This window comes from Penicillium chrysogenum (genome assembly GCF_028827035.1).
Source record: "Penicillium chrysogenum strain IBT 35668 chromosome Unknown utg000001l_segment0_segment0, whole genome shotgun sequence".
In the NCBI taxonomy this organism is placed as follows: domain Eukaryota; kingdom Fungi; phylum Ascomycota; class Eurotiomycetes; order Eurotiales; family Aspergillaceae; genus Penicillium; species Penicillium chrysogenum.
The window spans coordinates 182,898-201,505 of NW_026622749.1; the positions used below are offsets into that span (position 1 = coordinate 182,898).

An 18,608-nucleotide genomic window follows, 5' to 3' on the forward strand; every position below is an offset into this window, starting at 1 on the left:
CTCCGTGCTGAGTCATCTTCAATTGGTGACTTCAGAATCAACTCACATTACATGGACCTATTCTAGATGAGGTATGTACACCAGCTAATCTATCGTCCCTAACAACTTCTCCACTCGCTTCACCAAGCTCTTTTCGAACTGCTCCACCCCATCCTTCTGTTCGTTCATCTTGCCCTGTTTAATCACATAGACCGACCGACGTCTTGGCGTTTCCTCGGTCTCTTCCTCCTCCAGCCCTTCGAAATCTTCATCGAGTTTATGCTCAGTGTCACGCTTGCCCTCGATTACGGATCGAACAAGGAAACGGTCGTGTGAAATTAGAAGCACGGCACCATTGAAAGAGGAGAGAGCCGTAGCTAATGCAGTGACAGTGTGGAAATCTAAATGCGTGGTGATTTCATCAAGAATGAGAAGCTGTGGTGCAGTCCAGACGATTCGAGCCAATGCAAGGCGGACCTAAATTTGCCAATATTATTAGCTTACCTCAACTGTTCCATGTCGATTTTTCGCATTTCACATACCAATTGTCCACCTGACAGTTTGACGATAGGGACATCAGATGCAATACGACCTGCTAACCCCATCGAGGCGAGTAGACCTCTGATAGCGCCCTCATTCAGGGATCCTTCGGTCTCAATAGTCAATAAGCCCAGCGCAGTTAAACTAGGTTCGCCTCGGCCACGCTCTTGCAGCTCTTCCACAGAATGCTGGCTATAGTAGCCCACTTTCAACCGGGAGTGGGTCGATACCTTGCCCTTGGAGGGAGATACCTGTCCCGTCAGAACACGGAGCAGGGTCGTCTTTCCCGAGCCATTGAGACCCATAATCCCGACACGGTCACCTAGGTGAACGACCAAGTTCACGTCGTCCAGGATGACGCGGTCGGTTTTCTTGTACTGGAAAACAATACCCTCCAGCGACACCAACGGTCCAGGGAACCGCAACTCCGTCGCATCGGGCAGACTCATAGTCGCGCCCTTCTCATCTGTCGGGACCTCGATCTCAGCCCGATTGTGGGCATGCCATCCGACTAGATCACGGTTCAGCTTGAAACGCCCCCCGCTCGCGCTAACCTGAAGACCCATCCGATCATCGACTTTCTTCTGTCGCGACTTCGCTTGTCGCAGCTTGTTTTCATCATTAGTCTTCTTCCCAACCTTCATGTTCTCCCGGATACTGGCTTCCATATGCGCAACCTGACGCTCTTGAGCCTCTTTCATGCGCCCCAGGTAGAGCTTCTGTTCCTCGAAATCATGCTCATAGGCAGAGAGGTTCCCTCGGAAATACGTCAGTTTCTGATCTCGGAGGATGACAATTTCCTCGCAGACAGCATTGATGAAATCTCTGTCGTGTGAGACCAAGATGATGGTTGTTTCTGATGTGTCGCGGAGTTGTTTCAGGTAGTTCTCCAGCCACACTACTCCCAGAAGATCCAAGAAGTTGGTCGGCTCGTCGAGGATCATGATGTCGGGATCTTGGACCAAAACGCTGGCTAGCATACATCGCATACGCCAACCTCCTGAGAGCGTAGAGACTTTCTTCTCGAGTCCGTCTTCTTTGAAGCCGAGACCAAGGAGGACACGACGAGCTTGTTGCTCCATATCGGCAAGTTTCATCTGGTTTCACGTTAACGGAGTAAGTAAATAGCCACCGTTCAGAGGCCTACATCTTCAAGTTGGGACTGTAGGGTTTGTAATGTCTCGGCGGCAGCTTGGGTATCGGCCTGGACTGCCTCCGCATCTATGGCGTCTACATCCTGGGACAACCTGACAGGAGTCAGATATAGTCAATAGCGCGAATGGATGCAACTGACATTTCCGATGTAGCCTCGAGCTTCCCCTCCGCAGCCTTCAAGTCTTTCCTTGCTTGTAGACCTCGAGCACCGCTTTTCAAGCTTGCGTTCTTGTGTGCCAGGAAGAGATGCTTTTCTGCTTTCTGGTGTCGTATTTTGCGGATCGCCCACACGGGCTGCATTGGATCTTCAGTCTCAAAACTCTTCGATAGAACTTGGATGGTCAGTCGAGTACAATTCCAATTGAAGAGGTGTACTAACATTCCGCCATCCGAACAGCCTCGTTCCTCGTTTCATCACTGCTGAGAACAGCTTCCAAAACAGTTTTGTCTCGATTAGGGTCTTCGCCGAAAGGTTTGTCATCATGTTCGTCCGTCTGCTGCAAGATCGCCATGCGAGTCGAATGCGGGATGCCAGGGATGAGTTTCTCTGCCATTGCCCGGAGGAGCGCTGCTAAAATCAATATACTGAGGTTTGTAAATGGTATATGCGGAGATCTATCTCACTTGACTTCCCAGTTCCGTTGCGACCTATCAACCCATAGTGAATGCCTGCCTTGAGTCGTAGGTGCCCGTCTGAGATGAGCTCTCTCCCTGCAGCCTTGGCCTTTGATTTCCCTTTGGTCTTTGATTTCGATGCATCTTCGATAGATCCAGGTGGAGATGATGTGACCATAATATTTAATCCATCCACATCGATCTGTCAATAAATAAATTCCAGCGTTAGTGGTCATCTGGATGCTTGTTGTGGCTACCTATACCTCCTGCGAAGGATTATCATCTAGCAGATGAAATCGTGTCTGCTTGCACGTTGCCAGAATTGTCGGGGCAGAAGTCATAACTTCAGAAAATGATCAGAATTCTTGGTCTTTGGGTTACTTTCGCCAGAGTCCAAGTGTTAGATATCTGAAGGGGTTCCCGAAACAGGTTCAGGCGAAGTTCATATAAAATAACCAGCAAGGGCAACCACGTCACTCGAGCCCTTACACAAGATCAAAGTGCGCCACTCTGATCCGTTAAACCTCTCTTTCCTCGACTCACCGGGTCCAACATGAACAAATTGGATGCTGCTGGACGACCGTTCTGGGGTCGGGGTCCGAAAGAGGAATAGTTCAGTGCCTGAGGCAGTTACTCACATTCCTTGGCGGAGTCCCTCTTTGCATCATTGTGCTCGTATTTGCCATATGAATTATTTAGTCGGAAAATCATGAGAGGTCATACTTATATGCATATAAGTATCCTTTGTCCCAAAGTGACTCATTCGGATTTTGTGTCGTGTTGTGATTGATCTAACTGAACTAAAAATATATATCGGGGGAACAGTGCATCCCTGCACCACTAGAAATCTAAAAAATCAAATGCTTTCCTATTATTCCCTTAAGCACCTTGGAGATCTTGAGAATCCACTCGGCCAAAAAGCCTACAATGGCAGTGACCGGGAACCTTTCAATATGTTCAAAGGAGGACGCCTGGATCTAGGTTCTCGAGGGCTAGCCCTATATCATGATGGCATATTATCAACGTTAACTCGCCCCGATGTCAGCAAAGTGAAAAGTAGAAGTCCATAGCGACACTTGGATGTGCTCCATTTTGCTCCAGGTTCCAGGGGACTGGGGAAGACCAGGTTGAGTCCTCGAATATCCAAACAAGCAAAGTCTAGACCGATCAAAACTTCCAGTCGAGCACCCGACTGCGACACAGCCAGAATTATACTCGTTGTCTACGACAAGGTGTAATCTAGATCTGGACCTTAATTTCTGCATCTCCACAAAAGCGCTCAAGAGTCTCGAACAAGCTCACACTTATTTCGAATTTGAGCGGGCCTGATGAGTCGTCAGACAACCGGAAAGCAGACCCGTTGCCTGGGTTTACAGTGAAGGGCCTTGAAGACCTGGGAGATCAGGGCATGGCGGGTCTCGATAGCAGGAGACGTCAGACAACCAGACAATAGGGTCGAGGGAACAGATCTAGTCTAGACTTATGTGATTGCGTTAAGAAATATTGAGGCGTAGGTGACATACGTAAGTAATGCGCGGGGGCGAATATGGCAGAGTCACTTTTCGTACCAATTCCACGGGAATCAGTTATGCATCTTCGGGCAAATATGATCGTTGACAAAGGAGTGATTACCGGGCGTGGATAGAGATTGAGCCGGTGGCCTAGATCCACTGTTCAAGACACGGGACAGTTTGATCAAAGATCCGCATAAGAGGCGTTCCTGCAGAAACTTCAAATGTATATATATAGTTCGGCTCTGAGTTAGTTGTTATCGTTTACGTGTGGGCATTATCGACCTTAGCGAAATGCCGTACCTGAGTTTTTCTCTAACGTCTATTTTTAAGAAGGAAAAAGCTACTGCCTCCTGTTAGTGCTGTTGTTGTGGCTGAGGCGCAGAATTAACTAAGCCTCTTTGCACGCGGTCACTCTACGCTAATCCAAGTCAGCCCTAAATAGTAGATCGAGAGGATCGCTGGCCACGAAAAAAGCGGGCTGTCGAAGAGTCGAGACTCAGGGGAAAGTCGATTCTTTGGTTGAGAAAACAAAAAGGGGTGATGAGTTACTCCACCGAGTCTGCCCTGTCTCCCATAGTGTTTCGCCTTGTTAAGTGTTAAGGTTCAGGGGCAATCCAAATAGGCAAGTCTATAGAAATGAAGAAAAGTTCTACTCCGTACAACATATGGTGCCAACCTTGGAATCCAAAGGGAAGGACCTCGGAGATTAGCTGGAAGAGATTTAGTGTTTGATAGAGTCGGACCGGCTAGCCTGATTGAGAATAGCTCGCCCCTCACGTGCGCGGACATCCACCGAGAATCACAAAACTATTCCATGGGATCCTTTGTTGCCGACCCGCTTCAACTCTAGAAAAGCTTATTGCGATTCCTAAGTGGGAGCACGAGAGGACAGGATTCCCCAATCTAGTTCTCTGACTGATTCACTGTGGTTTAGCCGGTACAGGGGCCTGTCTCGATTGGCTGTATATGGCCTGGCGAGATGCCAGCATACGCACATGCTGGTTTCGATGAAACAAGGGATTTTGTCAATACGTGGGAAAATGCAATATGCACCCTGGACCACAATCTGCTTGGAATATGTGTGTATCTGTCCACGGGTATATTGTATGTATGTTGTACGAAGTATTTTGTAGAAAGTACAGAGTACAACATACGTACGGAGTATTTCCTAGAGAGAAAGGTGGACTCTATGTATTCAATGAGAGCCCACCACTTGGCGCACTGTCGCTAAAACCAAAGTAAATAGTAATTGGCTCAGCCCCGAAAGCCGTTAGCTGCGGTGATAGTCACTCTTAGTCTGAACAAGGTTGGTAGGTTATTATTATTATAATTTTTTTTTTGAAGATTGAACTCTCCTAAACACATGAGAAATTCTCTCGTCTCTCTAGGTGATCCAATTCAACTATGAAGTCAACGGGAATGCAACATTTACTAAAGCGGGCTTGGATAAACAGCCCTGGAGAGACATGGCACAGCCACTTGCGTCACAAAAGGGACAAAATAGATACATTTACAATACCATACACCTGAAACACACTCTAGCCCTGGCAAGTTTGACCGGATGGCCAATGGGGTCGGATGGTTCCTGCCCTGAGATTGGCCCACTTCGAAGGTTTTAGCCGGCAAAAGTATTAACAGGGGAGTTCTGTGGTTATTGGATGCCGAGTAGGCTATCACATATCAAGATTTAGAGAAAGGCTTTAAGCAATTGATTTATTGTTATAGAGTAGTACATATTGGGAAATAGATGAAGCATATAACTATGTATACCAGGTATATTGTATGTTACTGTATAGATCTGCCCAGGTGAACATCTGGAAAACATTCCCTGGATACGGTATGGTAAACAAGCCCCGTCGAGTGGCAATCCAGCCAATCACGGGATTGCATTCCTCAGGCCCCCGCTGACTCAGAAAGGACGCGCAAGCCCCTGTTGCTATTCCGGAACACTTTGTCCCTTTCCCCATCTCACTTCCAATTTCATGATCCATCTAGATCCAAATCCATATTCTACTAGACCTTCGTTTTTCGGATCCGTTTTATTCATATATTTGCCCTCTTTATCTCTCGTTCATCTATCTCACTTATTATATCTAGCTCACGCCATATTTTACGCCATACCTACCCCCCTGCACAGTCGAGGGGCTTATTCAGATCACCATGGCGACTCTCGCAGAAAACCCGATGCAACCAGTTGCCAACTATGACCAAGATCTCGACTCATTCATCAACTTCGATCAACTCACCTACACATCCGACCCCTCCCGCTCAAAGGTCATGGTCAGCCAGCCCTCGGTCGCAAGCACCGAGTTCAGTGCCAGTGACGCCCGCAGTGCCAGCTTCGCTTCAAGTGGCCAGTCTCCCCTCGCATTCCAGGCCCCAAGCCACCAGTATGATGAACACAGACAACAGACCGGTCTCCCACCCGGTGCTTTGTCCATGTCCTACAGCCAGATCCCGATGGGCTTCAACAATGGTCAAGGATTTCCTGTGAACGCTGACGTGTATGCTGGTCATCACATGAAGCGAGAGGACGCACAATTCGACTTCAACACCGCACCAGGCCGTAACCCGTCGGAGATGGAGATTGATCCCGAAAACATGAATCCCTCGCCATATTTCTACCCGACAAACCCGGGGAACAAGGGCCAATATGTCGATCCCAACGCCCTCGGAGGGCATGAGCTGGTTCAGGCTGGTCCGTCCACGCAGGTCGGTCGTATGTACCCCGGCATGCATCAGCAGCAGGCTGCGATGGCCAAGGCCCAGCAACAAAAGCAGAATGAGATGGTCCGCCCTGAGATACAGCAGCAGCGTCCGGATCAAGTTCCCGATGCTATGCCTCAGGCCCGCGGTCCTCGCAACCCGGACCCCGTGGTCGAAGAGCGTATCTCTCGTCTACTCCAGCAGATGCGGCAGAATGCCATTGCCAATGGCGAGGGCTCCCCCAGTCCATCTAGCGGTATGCCACAGATGGCCAAGGCCCGGAAGGATGAGGCCGATATGGATGAAGATGAGCGTCTTCTGGCTAGCGAGGAGGGTAAGAAGCTCAGCAGCAAAGAGCGCCGCCAGTTGCGAAACAAGGTTTCCGCTCGCGCTTTCCGATCTCGCCGCAAGGGTATGACCATCTGAACACCTGACTATGTGTAGTGTCCCTTTTGCTAACGCCTCCCACTAGAATACATTGGTCAGCTCGAAAGCGAGGTGGCCGCTAGAACCAACGAGGCCCACGAGGCTCGCCTTCAGAACCGTGCTCTCTACGAAGAAAATGCCCGCCTGAACGACTTGGCCCGCATGCTTTTGGGATCTCCTCACTTCTCCAACTTCCTGAACGACATGGGTGACACTATGCCAGCTCAGCCCCAGCAGCAACCTCAACAGCAACCTCAGCAACAACAACCAGTCCAGCAGGCTGCACCCCAGCCCAACATGCAGGCTATGCCCAAGGATACGAACGCCAACCGTGGCCAGGAGTTCCAGATGCAGCAAAACCCCCAGGCCAACATGGTCATGGTTCCCAACCAGGGTATGGACCCCTCCAGCATGGCCATGAACACCGCCGGCTGGAACTCGGGAATCGACATGAACTACGGCAACACTCCCGTTTTTGCTGTGATGGAGGTTCCCGAGGGCCCGGCCCTGGATGCCGAAGTGTTGTCCGGAAAATCCTCTTCCTTCAGCATCCCCGAGAGCCCCAAGAATGAGGCTCCTGTTGTCGACAGTCCCGCTAGCGACTCAACTAGTCAGTCTGATATTGGTGTTGCGAACCCTGATGTCGAGATTGATGAGTCTGATCCTGCATTTGCTCTCTTTGTTGATTCTCCTCCCCCCACTGCTGATATCGCCTTCGAAGGTGTTTCGAACGAGAAGACTGCCCAGTTCACACTCGTCGTTGACGACTCTGAGGTTAGCGATTCGGCCAAGAGAACCTTCAATGCCCTCTGCAACAGCATCGACGCTGCCTTCGAGCGTGTCTCAGCTGTCACGTCCCACCTTCAGTGATTCCCCATTAGCGTCCTGCCCTTTCGGCCTTTATTTTCTTTGTATATGTGATCCCTCGTTTCTTTCTCGCCATCGTCATCGCCTTGTGACTATACACCACGGTGAAACCTGCCATATTTTGCGAATCATCGGGGGTGTTGCTTCTTTCTTTTGTCTTTTCCAGATGCCCTGGGGAGTTTCAAGGCGCGTGTCTCTTACTATATCGTGTATCTCCCACGAAGGATCTTGATGGAATTTTTGGAGCTTACTGGCGTATCTGAAGGATCTGTGGAGTAAAAGCACAACCCTTGATATTTACGGCCATATGATTGTCTTATTTTATTGCATAGCCTGTACTCTGGATGTAGTTTAGCCAAATAGAATGCTTGTCAATTTTTTTTTTTTGAAATGGTCATGTAGTAATGCGTAGAGGGTCCAAATGGAGTTTTTGTCCGGCCATCCTGCAAAATTCGACCGTCGCTTTTCTCTTTCTAACGTGGATCCACCAATTTCCTACTTGACATTACAGCACCTCGGGGCCTTTCATCATTAATTTCCCTTTCAATACCCTCCATTCTAGGCAAGTTGGCTTCCTCTTGCGTGCGCGGTGCCTTGTCAACGGCAACCACTCGCGCAGTCGCCTGGAGCGCGTTCCCTCGAACCTCAATTTCGCCATCCACCCTTCGATCGTATCGCAGCGTCAGAAACCGTGACTCACAAAAACCTCGTGACTCAACGCGGAGATCGAGGAGCTTACACTTCCCTAAGTCATTGGCGCAATTAGCAGACAAAAAGAAATCTCAAGAGAAACCCTTGCCACTTCGCATCAGACAACCTACAATCGACCCAAACGCATATTTTCTTCCAGCCGGCGCAGTCTCTCACAGGTTTCGCTCCGATAAAGACGACTACTTGATTTGTGAACCATCCAAATTCCAACTCACTTCATTGCCTCCGCCTGCAGCAGGAATTTCCCCAATGAAATTCTTCTACCAGGTCATCACGACCCCGACGGCCGATACCCCCGGCACCAGCGTTTGCCTCAACTTCCCAGACAAGCGATACTTTTTCGGCCAGCTATCGGAAGGCACGCAACGAGCATGCACTGAGCGCGGGGTTAAACTTGCTCTCCTCACCGATGTGTTTGTCACTGGGCGGTCGGAATGGGCCAACACAGGCGGGTTGATTGGAATTGTTCTGACACTTGCCGATACGGTGTCGTCCTCCTTGGCAGCCATAGAAGAGGACAATCAGAAGAAGGCTGCCCGCAAGGCGCAGAGGGAGGCGGAAGAAGGCGGAAAACACAAGCCTCGTGCACCCCAGGAGCAGCAACATGGCAGGGCCACTGTGGAGCGAGAAGGTGAACCGGCCTTGCAGAAAGCTAACCTGACGATTCATGGTCCTGCGAATCTTACACATACACTTGCTACGGCCCGGCGGTTTGTTTTCCGAAAGGGCATGCCAGTGTACTTGAAAGAATATGACTCGGAGACCCTCACTAAGCAGATTCCTGTCGGCGCCGAGGATCCCTTTGAGAAGCCCTCATGGTCCGACTCTAACATTAAAGTCTGGGCCATGCCTATTAGCCCCCGCCCATCGGCTCGTTCTCAAGTTACGCAGCCGCGCTCACAGAGTCCACGAAAGCGAAGCTTGGACGAGTTCCAGGAGTCTGTGCAGACCGAAGATCATGTGGACCAGCGTACTAAGAACCTGCTAGTGACGCAGTCCATTGTGCAGGATATGTTCAACTCAACATGGAAAATGGATGCCCTTCATGAAACCCCATTGGCTGAGGTCATGATGCCGGCCGCTATATTCATTCGCAACCCGGAAACTAAGGACCTTGAGCAATACAAAGGCCCCGTGCCGGGTGGCCCAGATGCTCTTCCAGATATCAAGGTGCTCGTCCGAAAGCCCTGGCCCGGTGCGACTGTCGAGAGCCTACCGTCCACTTCTCCATCCAAGGAGTCAGTCTGTTATATCGTGCGGAACCACGATATCCGCGGAAAGTTCGACCCGAAGAAGGCCCAAGAATTGAAAGTTGAAAAGGGTGTTAAGTACGCAGCTCTGACAAAGGGCGAGAGCGTTCAATCTCTGGATGGCAAGACTATCACTCCAGATATGGTTCTGGGACAGACACGACCGGGCAAAGGCGTTGCTATCATGGAAGTGCCATCGTCCGAGTATGTCGAGGACCTGGTTAGCCGGGCCGAATGGAAGTCCCCGGCTGTGACGACCGAGTTGCAAGCCTTCATCTGGATTCTTGGACCAGGTGTGGCTGAGCATCCTAAATTCCAGGAATTTGTTGCTAGCATGTCCCACTGCAAGCATACTGTGTCGAGCACAGATCACTGCCTGAACTATCTGGCGTTGACCAGCTGCGCTAGCTCAACTGTTCGACTCGCCCGACTGAAAGGCGATAGCTATGCGGTTCCTGTTCACGACAATGTGTCCCTCCCCCAACCCGGCACCTCCAATGCTAATTCAAAATCTGCAATTGCCGCTCGTCAGAATTCTCCGCTGCAGCCTCTTGAACCCGGATTCATTATCGACATGGAGCCTAGTTTCGGGTTGAACAGTGACGAAGTGATGTCCCGCTTCAATCCAGCGACTGCATTGCATAGCATCCCGCGTTCTGTTGAGCAACGGATGGCAGTCATTCGCAAACGCATTGCTAAGCCTGATTTCCAGAGAAAGTTGCAGGCACAACGCAGAGAATGGCCCGGAGCGGATGCAGAGATCATCGCGCTGGGTACTGGTTCCTCTGTTCCATCAAAATACCGAAATGTCTCTGCCACACTGTTGAAGGTGCCCGGGTATGGTTACTATCTGCTTGATTGTGGCGAGAATACTCTTGGTCAACTAAAGCGAGTTTTCGAGCCCGAAGAACTTCGTGAAGTGCTTCAGAACTTGCGAATGATCTGGATCAGCCACTTGCACGCTGATCACCATCTAGGAACGGTCTCTGTGATCAAGGCCTGGCACGCGGAGAACTTTAAGGATGGGTTTGGCTCGACTGCTAGCCGTGAAACCGATATGGCCCAGATTCTTCAGGAGAAGCGGCTGGCTGTTGTGTCTGACAATGCCATGATTTCCTGGTTGGAAGAGTATTCACAGGTTGAGGACTTCGGATATGACAAGCTGCTTACTCTTTCCGCGCATCCTGATGTACAAGGTTCCAAAGTCACCACCGTGTTCTCACACCCGCTACCTAATCGTCGCCGATCTCAACTTGACTTCACGGACAAGTCCTCCCCCCCTCACTCCTCTCCTCAAGTCTGCCACCGGCCTTACAGACATACTCACTTGCCGCGTCAAACACTGCAAGGGTGCGCTCGCTGTCTCCCTTGTCTTCTCGAATGGATTCAAGGTTTCCTACTCTGGCGATTGCAGGCCATCTGATAAATTTGCCGCCATTGGACAGGGTTCAACTGTGCTCATCCATGAGGCCACCTTCCAACCCGACATGGTCGGATCGGCTAGGGCCAAACGGCACTCGACCTCCTCCGAGGCAATGGAAGTCGGCCGCCGCATGCAAGCGCGCGCTGTCCTGCTCACCCATTTCAGCCAGCGGTACCAGAAGGTAGCCTTTGTAGAGAAGCGAAACTCAGGCAAATTCCCGTCCAAACGGGATGCGGCTGCAAAGGAGCCCGCAGATGCGGATATCCCATTCGATGACCCTCAAGATGAACCAGTGGGCCCCAATAACACCGAACTGTCCGACGACTTCAACTCGGTAACATCCAGCCAAAGGTTTGGCGTTTATACCGGCCCCGTTGCCGGAGCGATGGACTACATGCGTATCAAGGTCGGGGATTTCGCTCTTGCACAGGCATATGCGCCAGCACTGGAGAAACTTATCGAGCTCTTGGAGCGAGCGGCGACCGAGGAAGCCGAGCGCGTGAAGCAGAAGCGCCAGGAGGAGGAGAATGCTCGCAAGGCGAAGAATAATAAGAAGTGGGCTAAGCAAATGGCTACTGCCACGGCCGCGGCAGTTGCAGCTGCAGCAACTGAGACTAGCGAGGCGGTGCCCACTCGGTCTGTCTGGAGTGCCAGTGAAAGCGAGGAGGGGTGGGAGACGAGTGACTACGAGGAGTGTTGTTCCTAACTGTATATATTATACCATGTCAAACATGCATAGCTTGGAGGGTTTTTTCCATGTTGGAGAATACTAATCTGAGGGCTAGTACGCTTCGGCGAACTTGCCGAGGTGTGGAGACCGTATATCCGCTGGATTCTTGGAGGTTTCCCAGCTATTACCAGCTTTCCCCTTGTTATTTTAGATACCGGTGTATATAAAGAGAATAAATCTTCACGTTCATCCTAAACTACTTACATACTTAGGCAAATGGTCCACGGGTAGTTACAGAGAGTAAATTGGACGTCAACGTAAATGGCTTATCGGTATAGCCGCTCTACCCCAACAACTCATCCCCTCACCGCCCCCATGGGGGTTTATCTCCTTTGACTCAATTCCATCTTATAGCTTCCTGGATATCTCTCTGCCAATTCGAGATGACCACCCTCATTCCCCGTGAGCCCTATACCCAGGAAGAGCTCGCTCGCCTGTACCCGCCAGCTCTGAAGCTGCAGCTGGTGCAAGTGGTAAGTGGTTTGGTCCCCACATCGACGAAGACGCAACATGACTAACCGCTACAGTTCCTTCGTCATGGTGAGAGATCCATTTACGATGCTACCCCTGAGAGCATTTCTAACTGATGCTAGGTGAACGCACACCGGTCTCATCCCGATTCTCAAATGTATGTCGCAATTGACTACCCCCAATGCCCCAAATCCGCTCTCCGACGGTCTCCGCTAACACTTCCCAAAGACAGGCTTGAGTCCATGTATGGCCAATTCCCTAATACCGGTATCGCCCGAGTATATGCTGACTTGATAAGACTGGCCATACTGCAATGTCGCAAGACGCATGGTGCAGATGGCCTCGAGTAGCAAAGACCTCTCGGAATGGAACGGGTTCCAATGGCGCCGGAAAATGGAATCATTCGGCAGTAATGACCAGGCGGTGATCACAACAGGACCAGGAGGACCAGTCGAAGCCATGTGGTAAGTTCACTACGGAGCTGTGATGTACGTGGAGAAAAGCTAAATAATTCCATCTGAAGCTTGCACGGCGAGCTCACAGACAAGGGCCGTGAGACGACCTATGCGCTCGGACAACGGCTGCGCCACCTATACGTTGACCAGCTCGGGTTCATGCCACAGATCAAGAGCGATTCCGAGGATATGTATCTGCGAGCTACGTCGATCCCCCGCGCTCTCGAGTCGCTCCAGGAGGCATTTTGGGGCATGTACCCGGCTAGTGCGCGCACACTTGACTTCCCACCCCCGGTGATTGTGGCCCGCCAGGTCAATGAGGAGACTCTATTCCCTAACGAGGGAAATTGTAGACGGTTCCGACAACTGTCCCGGCTTTTTGCCGACCGCGCCGCTGCACGATGTATGGGCTTATCAGTGGGACATGAAAATAAGCGTCACGGCTAATGATTTGAATGCAGGGAACGACTCTGAACAAATGGCGTACTTGAACAGCCTCTGGTCAAAGTACATGCCCGAGGAATCGCCCAAGGTTGCTGTCGATTCCCACCCTCGTCTTTCTGGAATCATGGACACGATCAACGCAACCGATGCCCATGGCCCAGCCACTAAGCTCCCATCCGAATTCTATGACAAGAAGGGCCGTGCTGTTATTGACCGAATTGCGGTCGAGGAGTGGTTTGCTGGCTACGGCGAGAGTAGCGAGTACCGTAAGCTAGGCATTGGTGCTCTCATGGGTGATGTGGTTGACCGCATGGTCAGCACCGCCGTGGAGGGTGGCTGGCGCAGTGAGACCGCTGCGTCCGGATCAGGCAACCCGAAGACTGGCAAGGCTATCAAGTTTGCTATGAGCGGCTGTCACGACACCACACTGGCAGCCATCCTGTCCAGTGTTGGTGGTTTCCAGGACCAGTCATGGCCTCCGTTTACTTCCTCTATTGCAGTTGAGCTCTTCTCCCAAGCGCCCCGCTCCGATCCCAACGCTGGCGTCGTGCTCGAGGAGTTCTCCGACCCATCCGTCGCAGCCAAGAAGCCTGGTGTCCTTTCCCGCCTCTTCGGTAAGTCCGCATCGAAGCAACTCACCACCTCCGATACTGCACGCACGCCTCTGGAATCTTTCCCCGAAGGCGCTCGCGAGGCGTTTCAGAAGCACTATGTCCGTATTCGCTACAATGACCAACCCATCCGTATCCCCGGCTGTGCTGCTAAGCCTGAGAACCACCTGCCTGGCGACGAGACATTCTGCACCTTGAACGCCTTCAAGGAGATTGTTGATAAGTTTACGCCAAAGGACTGGCAAGGCGAGTGCACAGCGAATCTTGGCGCAGGGCTCCACGGCCCAGACAATCGCGAGAAGGCCCCGGCTGGCTTCTAGATATTCTATAGACTGTAATGCTGTTGTCTTGGAGATATTTTTGTTTCTCGTGTATCTTAATCCACTGTGCAATGTATTTACGACGGGTGAAAAGTAGAAAGCCAGAGTCACAAAACATCAGCAGCCATCTCAGCTGCTCTTCGCCTTAGCCTCTTGATCTGATCTGATTGCCTTCAGCTTCATCGCAGCAACCTTCATCAGCATCCAGCGCGGTAGATATTCAAACGACAAGCCCTGCAACCAATGCCAGAAATAAGCCCACACGATTTCCTGACCACACCCAACCCGATTCAAGCCAGCAGAAGCCAGCACTCTCGCCTCAGGAACAAACAAGTTACTCTCCACATCATACCCAGCAGTCCTGACCTCGGCGACTCGAAGGCCCATAACCTCGATCTTCTTCCCTTCAGCGGCAAACTCCGCGCGCAGCGACTTCGTAAAGGAATCCACAAATCCCTTGGTTGAGCTATAAATACTGATATACGGCAATCCGAACGCCGCAATAGAAGAGACATTCATCACCAGACCAGGCGCATTCTCTTCCAGCTGTCCGGCCAGTACACGGGTAATCTGAATGGCAAATGTGGCATTCCGTGAAATGGTCGCCTGCACATCCTCAAAAGTATACTCCTTTAGGAGCGTAGAAGGCCTCGTCTCACCACCGACATTATTAATAAGGACAGTCAACCTGCCGGGATCACCCTGGGAACCGATCGTCCTATTATTGCGACGAATTATATCGCGGACTTCGGCATTAACGTCGTCGATATCCGCAGTGACATTCTGCGCATCGCGCACAAGTATATGGGCAGAGACTGCGGGGAACAGGGCCTGCAGTTCTCGACGCCGACGCTCGAGTTTCTCAGCGTTCCGGCCATGCAGGATGACGTTGAAACCGCGCGCGCAGAGCTCCTGACCGAAGCCGAAACCTATGCCGTCTGTTGCGCCGGTGACGAGGGCCCAGTTTGTTTTGGTGGGGTTGTAGCGCTTGCAGAGTGTACTGGGGAGAAGGAAGTTTGTTGCTTGACGGGTTAGGGACAACGCGGCTTTCCCCAGGGTGAAGAGGCCGAGGTAGGCTAGGGGGTTTGGTGAACGTTCCCAGGTCGGTCATTTTGATGGAGATGATGTTGTTTCTATCCTGTCAGTTCAAAACACCCTTTTATAGGTTCCTTTGAGGTCACCTCCGCATTCCTCTCGGATCGGCGATTTGGCTGTTATCGGCCCGCGTATCGAGCCGAGCACCGATGTTGATTAGAGAAGATGGAAGACTATTATCAGAGAATGTCATAACTGAAGAAATTAGTATTGAAAATCATCTTGGATGAAATAGTTGAAGCCTTATCTTGTCAAAGTCCTTTATGTGGGATATTAAGAGATCCAAATATGTCATTTATCCCATTCTTAGGTCTATCCAGTGGTCTAACCCTACATATGTCGATTCCCCGGAAATGAGCATCCAGTCCGGAAATCAACAAAAGACCAATCACAAGCGCCTTAATACTGTCTTTCAAAAACCGATGTCATTAAATGAGGACCGTGAAAGTCCACGGCGCCAGCCAGGTACCTTGCGGACGATTCATGCTGGCCACTTAGAGCACAGCAATTATCATCGCCATTTGAAATCATACACTTCATTGGCTCAGCTATAGCTCCACTGGTATACTTTCAACCTTGGAGGTTCTGTATTGACACTTGTACCACATCAGGGATGCAACAGCATTGGAGCGTGAGGAACTTGGAGACGCCCTGGGAGAGCCCTGGAGAAGATGCTATATAATGTAATATCCTAGAATTGCCAGGGGTTCAGCTCCTTCTTCTCTTCTCCTTCTCTTTCTTCTTTCTTCTTAGGTTGTATACCTAAGCACAAAAGTTACTCTTCATTATGGTCATCGATTCTGGAAGAGACACAGTCTCCTACAATGTCCCAGCTCCTACAGAGCGAAAGCCCAAGACACGGCAGATGCCTGTCACCTTGCTTTCCGGTTTCCTGGTATGAGATGGGATCAATTGTATCAACGTTGAGTCATCTCCATAGACACTAACACCCGTGTACAGGGAAGCGGCAAGACAACACTCCTCAAACACATCCTTAAGTCCCCTGACCATGGGTTACGGATTGCCGTCATTGTCAATGATATGAGCCAGTGAGTTCCACATTGAACGGAGGGTATAGACCGTAAGCTAACTGCTTCGTTCCATTAGGCTGAACATCGACGCAACCCTCATCCAAAACCACAAAGTCTCCCAGACCACCGAGAAGCTCATTCGACTTCAAAACGGATGCATCTGCTGCACTCTGCGTGGAGACTTGCTGTCTGAACTGGCAGCTCTGACCAAACGGAATGAGGTGGACTACGTCGTCATTGAATCGACTGGTATAAGCGAGCCCATGCAAGTGGCTGAAACTTTCACGGCTGAGTTCAGTTCGGCTATGCTGGAAGCTGAAGATCAGATTGCCAATGATAATGCCGATGCAAAGAAGATCCTGAACGAAATGTATTGTTCCGTCACCACAACTCCCCTTACTGTAGCCTTGCTGACATGTCTTGACATAGCGTGGATCTAGGTGGCTTGCACACAATGGCTAGGCTAGACACTACTGTTACCGTCATTGATGCCTTCAACTTGCTTTCCAGCTTCGATACAGCAGAGTTCCTCTCCGACCGCTATGGGAGAGAAGAGATCATCCCCGAGGATGAGCGCACAATATCTGATCTCATGGTGGATCAGATTGAGTTCGCCGATGTGTTGATTCTCAATAAGATCGAGACGGTTGATCAAGCAACACGCGATAAGGTCATGAGTTTGCTGAAGCTGCTGAACCCAGCCGCAAAGATACTCGAGTCAAATTACTCTCAAATAGATGTCCGGGAAATCATCAACACAAACAAATTTGATTTTGTCCGTGCTGCCTCTGGCCCTGGGTGGCTGCAGAGTCTGCACGAAATGACACTACAGACGACAGGCAACGGTGAACGGATGGCACCGAAACCAGAGACCTTGGAGTAAGTTTGCCGACAATTCATTTATGGACAATTTGCTCACCATTGCAGGTATGGTATCAACAACTTCGTTTACACTGCCCGGCGACCCTTCCATCCGCGCCGCCTCTTCGGGCTTCTTCACGACAAATTCATCATTCTTCAGAACAACGAAGTCGAAGAAGAAGAAGAAGAAGAAGAAGAAGAAGGCGACGAGGAAGGAGAGGAAGGAGAGGAAGAAGACGCAATGGACACAGACTCCGATTCCGAGTCGGTGGAAGACTTCGACCAGCCTGACCCAGCAGACATTCTGAAGAACAAACGTACCAACCCGGCTTTCGGTCCAGTTCTCCGCTCCAAGGGCTTCTTCTGGCTCACAACCAGGCCCTGGCAATTTGGAGAATGGAGTCAAGCAGGTGGTATGATGACAGTCGGATGCGGTGGGCCTTGGTTTGCTGAAGTCCCCGATGAGAACTGGCCAGAAGACAAGGATGTGCGGGAATCCATCCAAAATGATTTCAAAGGTCCCTGGGGTGATCGTCGCCAGGAAATAGTGTTTATCGGGGAAGGTATTGACAGTGCCAAGATCAGTACTTTGCTGGATGAGTGTCTTCTAGACGATACGGACATGAAGAAGTGGGAGAAGGTGATGAAGAACAAGAAAATGAGCAGAGAGGAGAAGACGGATAAGATAGCAAAGATGTGGGAAGATGGCTGGGAAGAGTGGCCTGCACTCGAGGACGAGGAAGAGGAAGAGGAGGAAGAGCCCCAGGAGCAGGGGAAGCATCGGATCAGCGATTATCTGGGTCATCAGCATGGGCATAAACATGCTCATGGACACAGCCACCGGATGGTTGCTGTATGAACTTGTAGAGGTTAATGATCAAAAAAAGTTATTCCTTTCCAATTACATCCACATGCTCAATAATAGAACAGCATTTACAAAATATTACAATCATCCATTGGGCCATCTCTTCTGCCCTTGGTCAAGCATCATAAATGAAATAAGAGGTGTTAAGGAGGTGTGTGATGGCCCTGGAATAGGCGGTAATAGAGTGGCAGAATACAAAAGGCGGTCTGGCACAGATTAGAGCCGATAAGATAGGAGCTCGAAGATAACGGCTCCGCCTTTCTGCTCTTCCTCTTCCCCCATCCTCTCCTCCTTAGCACAATTTCTTGACAAGTATCCCTTCAAATCACAGAAATTCTTACATCTTTGAGACCAAATTTCCCAGCTTACTTACTGCGCTATTGTGCGCCCTGGATATCAGTGCCCGATCGCCCTTCGCTTCGCTTCGTAGCTCCCGAGCTACTCCAACCCCCGCATTCGAACGGCACAACGGTTACTCAACGATCACCCCAACCAACCCTATTCCGCTGCGAATTGAAACTCTCAACATTCAGACAATG

The 18,608-nt window shown here is 50.6% G+C and overlaps 6 protein-coding genes across 6 annotated transcripts; 4 read left to right on the forward strand and 2 right to left on the reverse strand.

Moving 5' to 3' along the window:
* Window positions 1-84: 84 nt before the first annotated feature.
* Window positions 85-2,467, reverse strand: N7489_000080 (ABC-F family ATP-binding cassette domain-containing protein; the record flags this gene model as incomplete). Its single annotated transcript, XM_056705836.1, has 6 exons — window positions 85-456; window positions 522-1,616; window positions 1,667-1,766; window positions 1,814-2,006; window positions 2,054-2,245; window positions 2,299-2,467. 6 exons carry the CDS (start codon window positions 2,465-2,467, stop codon window positions 85-87), a joined length of 2,121 nt encoding a protein of 706 aa, XP_056570138.1.
* Window positions 2,468-5,963: 3,496 nt separating this feature from the next.
* On the forward strand, window positions 5,964-7,805 carry N7489_000081 (bZIP transcription factor; the record flags this gene model as incomplete). The annotated part of the gene is made up of 2 exons (XM_056705837.1): window positions 5,964-6,921; window positions 6,982-7,805. 2 exons carry the CDS (start codon window positions 5,964-5,966, stop codon window positions 7,803-7,805), a joined length of 1,782 nt encoding a protein of 593 aa, XP_056570139.1.
* Window positions 7,806-8,762: 957 nt separating this feature from the next.
* On the forward strand, window positions 8,763-11,892 carry N7489_000082 (ribonuclease Z; the record flags this gene model as incomplete). The annotated part of the gene is made up of 2 exons (XM_056705838.1): window positions 8,763-11,113; window positions 11,178-11,892. 2 exons carry the CDS (start codon window positions 8,763-8,765, stop codon window positions 11,890-11,892), a joined length of 3,066 nt encoding a protein of 1,021 aa, XP_056570140.1.
* Window positions 11,893-12,299: 407 nt separating this feature from the next.
* N7489_000083 (putative acid phosphatase) lies at window positions 12,300-14,217 on the forward strand (the record flags this gene model as incomplete). The annotated part of the gene is made up of 5 exons (XM_056705839.1): window positions 12,300-12,389; window positions 12,444-12,456; window positions 12,686-12,851; window positions 12,911-13,245; window positions 13,304-14,217. The coding sequence occupies 5 exons, from the start codon at window positions 12,300-12,302 to the stop codon at window positions 14,215-14,217; spliced, it is 1,518 nt and encodes a 505-aa protein (XP_056570141.1).
* A 129-nt stretch (window positions 14,218-14,346) lies between these two features.
* Window positions 14,347-15,852, reverse strand: N7489_000084 (putative short chain dehydrogenase/reductase; the record flags this gene model as incomplete). Its single annotated transcript, XM_056705840.1, has 2 exons — window positions 14,347-15,293; window positions 15,846-15,852. 2 exons carry the CDS (start codon window positions 15,850-15,852, stop codon window positions 14,347-14,349), a joined length of 954 nt encoding a protein of 317 aa, XP_056570142.1.
* Window positions 15,853-16,099: 247 nt separating this feature from the next.
* On the forward strand, window positions 16,100-18,063 carry N7489_000085 (uncharacterized protein; the record flags this gene model as incomplete). Its single annotated transcript, XM_056705841.1, has 5 exons — window positions 16,100-16,207; window positions 16,273-16,361; window positions 16,420-16,713; window positions 16,773-17,222; window positions 17,271-18,063. The coding sequence occupies 5 exons, from the start codon at window positions 16,100-16,102 to the stop codon at window positions 18,061-18,063; spliced, it is 1,734 nt and encodes a 577-aa protein (XP_056570143.1).
* Between the last annotated feature and the right edge of the window lie 545 nt (window positions 18,064-18,608).